The 4,539-nt window shown below is 44.4% G+C and overlaps 1 protein-coding gene across 1 annotated transcript; it reads right to left on the reverse strand.

The window, feature by feature from the left end:
- Window positions 1-1,984: 1,984 nt before the first annotated feature.
- Window positions 1,985-4,268, reverse strand: LOC131225525 (F-box/kelch-repeat protein At1g30090-like). Its single transcript, XM_058221064.1, has one exon. The coding sequence runs from the start codon at window positions 3,456-3,458 to the stop codon at window positions 2,238-2,240; it is 1,221 nt and encodes a 406-aa protein (XP_058077047.1). The 5' UTR covers window positions 3,459-4,268; the 3' UTR covers window positions 1,985-2,237.
- Window positions 4,269-4,539: the final 271 nt, after the last annotated feature.

Consider the following 4,539-nt stretch of genomic DNA (forward strand, 5'->3'; position numbering starts at 1 on the left):
ATAGTAAATTAACAAATACCTTGTAAGTAAGCTAGTGGTTGGTCCAAGTGAATAGAATATGACTCGAAGATCTCATAAGTCATCAATTGAACTACATTAACCTTTTGCTCTATGGCCTACACATGGTCGGTTAAGAATAGAAATACAAAAATGCATCACGTTCAATGGTCATCCTAACACTGATCGCTTGGATCTTCCAGTCTGGGAGGTTTTTTTGGGTATTACATCCACAGTGGGACCCAACAGACCAGCGGCCTGGCTAGTGAGCCATGGGTTCAGTTCAACTTGTGAGAATTGAAAACTAATGTATGCTATGCAAAGATGGGGCCATGTATTGTCTTTAGGGTGGGTGATTACAGGCATTGGTGCTAGATCTAATGGGTCTAAGGTTCGCGAAGCTTTTAGCAAGATGGGTCGGGGCGAATGGTGACAATAGGGACAATGCAAGTAAACAGGAATGGAATTTGGCAAATGCATTCACAACCTGGTTGGGACAGGTGATAAGGTCCGTTTCTGGAAGGATGATATTCCATCTACGACTTGTTTTCAGCACTTTACTTTCTCGTGGTAATTAAAGATGAAAAGGTTCCAACTTGTTTCAAGATGGTTGGGGTTGCAGTGGTTTGGAAGATTAGACTTCAAAGGATCTTTAAGATATGGGATGTGCGTGTCGATAATTCCATCGAAGATGGGAAGGTTTGGGATGTGCGTGTTGATAATTCCATCAAAGAAGTGTAATATATCCTCCCAAATAGTTGCAGTATGTGAGAAATGGAAGGCGAAACAGATGATCAAATGTTCATATATTACGGAGTGACAACAGGAATCCGAGCTTTTTCCTGGCGAGATTCGAGATGTCTTGGACTTTGAATGTATCCACTGGTGAGTGTTGTTTGAACGGTGCCATGGGCCTTTTAAAAGACACGAGAATACTATTTGGAATCTGGTTTTCTTTGGTGTTCTGCAGGGGTCATGGAAGGAATGGATTTTTTTATAATGAAGTTGCTTCTGCAGAATCTGTAAAAAGAAGGATCATGTATATGATCATCAGTTAGGCGTTTGGTAGGCCGGATTTATGTGGTTCCTCTAATGTAGAATTTTCGGGGGATGGGATTGGGGATTTTGGTGGGGGCCAAGTTTGCTAGCTTGTTGGCTATTTGGCCGTTTCAGGGGTGGCAATGGGACAGCTTCCCCGCCTAGCCCTAGTGACACGGTCCTCTAGGGCCAGGGCTTTGGCTCCTAAACCTGGACCGAGGGCTGGGCCCGGGCATGAAATCTAGGCACGGTGTCCGGGCCAGGTCAATATAGCACTAACAATGAATGGCCTAGTGTAGCTTGTTGGCCCGCTCCAATCATCAAGTGGATCACTCTTATACGAAATGAATGAATGATTTGAAGACACCTGTGAGTGGTCCTATTCAACGTACACGTGTACTTTAAAAGCATTTTTTATTCTGAGCTCATGTTTCTATGTTCGTAACAATTAATATGATGGGATTCATTGTGGATGGAGGGGATACGGCAATATTTTTCTTAGATTTGGACTATTTCAAACCTTTGATCATGTTAGTCTTCTCCTTACTGGGCTGACCATGTAGGGCTAGGGCAAGGACCGAGCCCTTTTAGCCCAATTAGGGTTAGGGCACTAGGAATGGGCTAAAACCAACCTAGCCCATCCCATTGCCACCCCTAGGTCGTTTGTATCATTTTCTTCTAATCTTTTCCCGTTTGTAGTTTTGACTTGTTTGAAACCTACATGGGCCATCACTACTTTTAGTTGGGATAAGGCTTAGACGATGATGATGAGTTTTGTCTTGTTGGGGAAGTGACGAAAGGATCACTTACTCTAGCCGCCATTTTCTTGTTTCTAAATAAATTTAGTCATCTTCAATCCAAAGATTCTCTTAGGACTTCCTCCCATCCTCTTTTCAGGACCTTTCAACTCTAATCAACATTCCCGGATATAAACCAAATTCGAATGAGATCAGTGTAAAGCTTAGACATGAAGTGGATATTTGAATGCAATTAGTCACTGTGAACCACAAAGCAAGGGTACAATCTAAGTATATAAAGCTTAGAAGCAAGCCATACAGCTGATGCATAAAATACATACAATAACAACACTAGCAGACTCAACCTTGCGGAGCTGCAACAGTAAATTTCTGTTTTCAGCATGTTTTGTTATTACAAGTAATTTGACAAGCAATGGATGATAGTGGCACATAAAGAGAGGCGGGTTATGCAAACAAAACCTGGGAGCTCGAAGGAGCCAAGTCGCGGAAGGCTTCAGGAGCATCGACAGCTTGCCATTGCACAGAGAAGCTCCACTTCTTCTTTCCAGAGGAGCTGTTGCAGCTTAGCCTTCGAACATGCCCGACAGCAACATGAAGGTTCCGACCAACAATGTAGATTCTACAATCATTGGAACTCACAGAGAAGGGCTTGCATATCTGCTCTGGCACAGGCGCACCCAATACAGCCTCCCAAGAATCGGTTTCCATGTCATAGACCTTGAGCCGCATCCTCTCGTGCTCTGGGACCACGAACAAGTGCCCATAAATGACCACGCTTGATCCTGTCCAGCCTTCTCGAAGCCCAACATCCATGCTTTCCCAGATGTTTGTTTTCGGGTCGTAAACCTGCCCTCTGGGTGAGAACAAGAACGGCCAAACCCAACCTTCAGTAACATATAGCTTCCCATCAAGAACCGCAGCATCATATGAAGCCATGTTCGCACCCATGCTCGCTACCGGTTGCCAGTTCCCCTTGATGGGGTCCAGAACCTCGGCTGAGTCAAGTTCAAACAGATCCGAGCTGTTCCCTCCGGCTGCATAAACCATCCCATCGATGACCTTACTCGCAAAGAATGACCGAGCCATGAGCATCGGATTCATCACTGTCCAACGGTTCCTATGAATTTCATACTTCAGCACCAACTCGAGGGGGCAATCCATATCTGAGACCATGCCTCCGCAGACTAAGAGAGTGCCATCACGAGAAATGGCTGTACACCCAAACCCGTGTGGGTAGAATCGATCCTTGCATGGCATGGCTGGAATGGTGTGCCAAGAGAAGTGGTTGAGGTTGAGGACTTGCCACTGGATCTTCCCAGTGCACTTGTGGAAGGCGAAAATGAAGAGCCATGGGTCCTGGAAGCCCATCTCCTTCCTCCGACTGAAGAACTGCTCCTTGGTTGCCAGCAACTGATGCCACCGCCTGCAGACGGATCTGCACGTCGGGTGGCTCTGGACGGGCAGCCGAAGGAGGCAATTGAGGGCGATGTCATCGGGAAGGCCAGGAATAAGAGGTGCTCCGCCAAATGACAATTCAGATTCGGATGGCCGATACAAAGAAGCGAATTGGGTGGTGGCTAATCTGAACTTGGGCGACAACGTTATTTGAGAATCTCCCAGTTTGTGAACTGGAGCCTGGTGGGATGAAATCCTAACACGCTGCATCTCCCTCCCTATCGAAATCCCCCCAAAACACTAGAAAAACGTCTCTGTGGTTGTATCCGTCCCGGTTTTACTACTCTCCCACGAATCAAATACTAACCCAAATCAAGAAATCAGAGTTCCAGACCAAAGAAAAAGCTCTCCAATTGTCTATAGGACTCTTGCTAGTGTTTCTCAGGAAGTTCTTGAAGCCAAAACACAAACACCGCCAAAAAACATTCTTCCCGACTCCTCTACATCTTCTTTTCTCAATCACTCATGGCCCATGGGAACGTAATTCCAAAGACCCATATAAGAAAAACTCAATCCAAAACACAAATCGCAGTCTGGAAAACGCTTCCCAATTATCAAAGTATCCTCCAATTCATTCCTTTCTACTGTCTTTCTGCGACTGCCGAAAACCCGAACAATCTCTGTAACTGCTCCAATAAAGAAAAACCTCAATTTTTCAATTCAATAAAGAAAACCCAAATCCCAAAATCCCTCAAACCCAAATCTTCAGACGCCTTCTTTTTCACCCAATAAAGAAAACCCAGAATCTCAAAATCCCCAACACTCAAATCCCAAATCCAAACAACACCCAGAATCAGATTCTTTCTTTCTTATAAATCAAAACAGGAAAAAAAAAAAAAAAAGGAGAGGAGAGATGGAATGAAATACAAGAGATAAAAGAAAGGAAAGAGATAGAAAGATAGGAACCAGAGCTTCTTCTTTTTCTTTCCTTTTCTTCTTGAAATCCTGATATTTGCACCCCTTCTTTTTGTTAACACACCCCACAACAATGACTATAGAGGGGCTGCTGGTATTTCACGAAACTGGACTGTGTTCGATGAAAGAGATAAGCACAATCCACGAGACCCTTGTGATGGTTCACCATCATTTTAAGAAATGGTGGTGAGTTCATCCTCCTCGCATGTGGTACTCTTGTCCGCTTATCTAGACCATCCAAATTGTGGGTCCCATTGTGGATGGAGGATAAAGATAAAATTACCTAATCCTAACCGTCTGATTGATGGCTATCTACATGGTGAGGGATACGAATTCCAAGGGCAAAATCAGATGGTTTCTATAATACTATCGGTGT

The sequence above is a fragment of the Magnolia sinica genome, chromosome 14, assembly GCF_029962835.1.
Source record: "Magnolia sinica isolate HGM2019 chromosome 14, MsV1, whole genome shotgun sequence".
NCBI classification, from domain to species: Eukaryota; Viridiplantae; Streptophyta; class Magnoliopsida; order Magnoliales; family Magnoliaceae; genus Magnolia; species Magnolia sinica.

Bases quoted from the DNA above. Each gene is read 5' to 3' on its own strand.
- LOC131225525 (XM_058221064.1), bottom strand. From the start codon at position 3,458: ATGCAGCGTGTTAGGATTTCATCCCACCAGGCTCCAGTTCACAAACTG.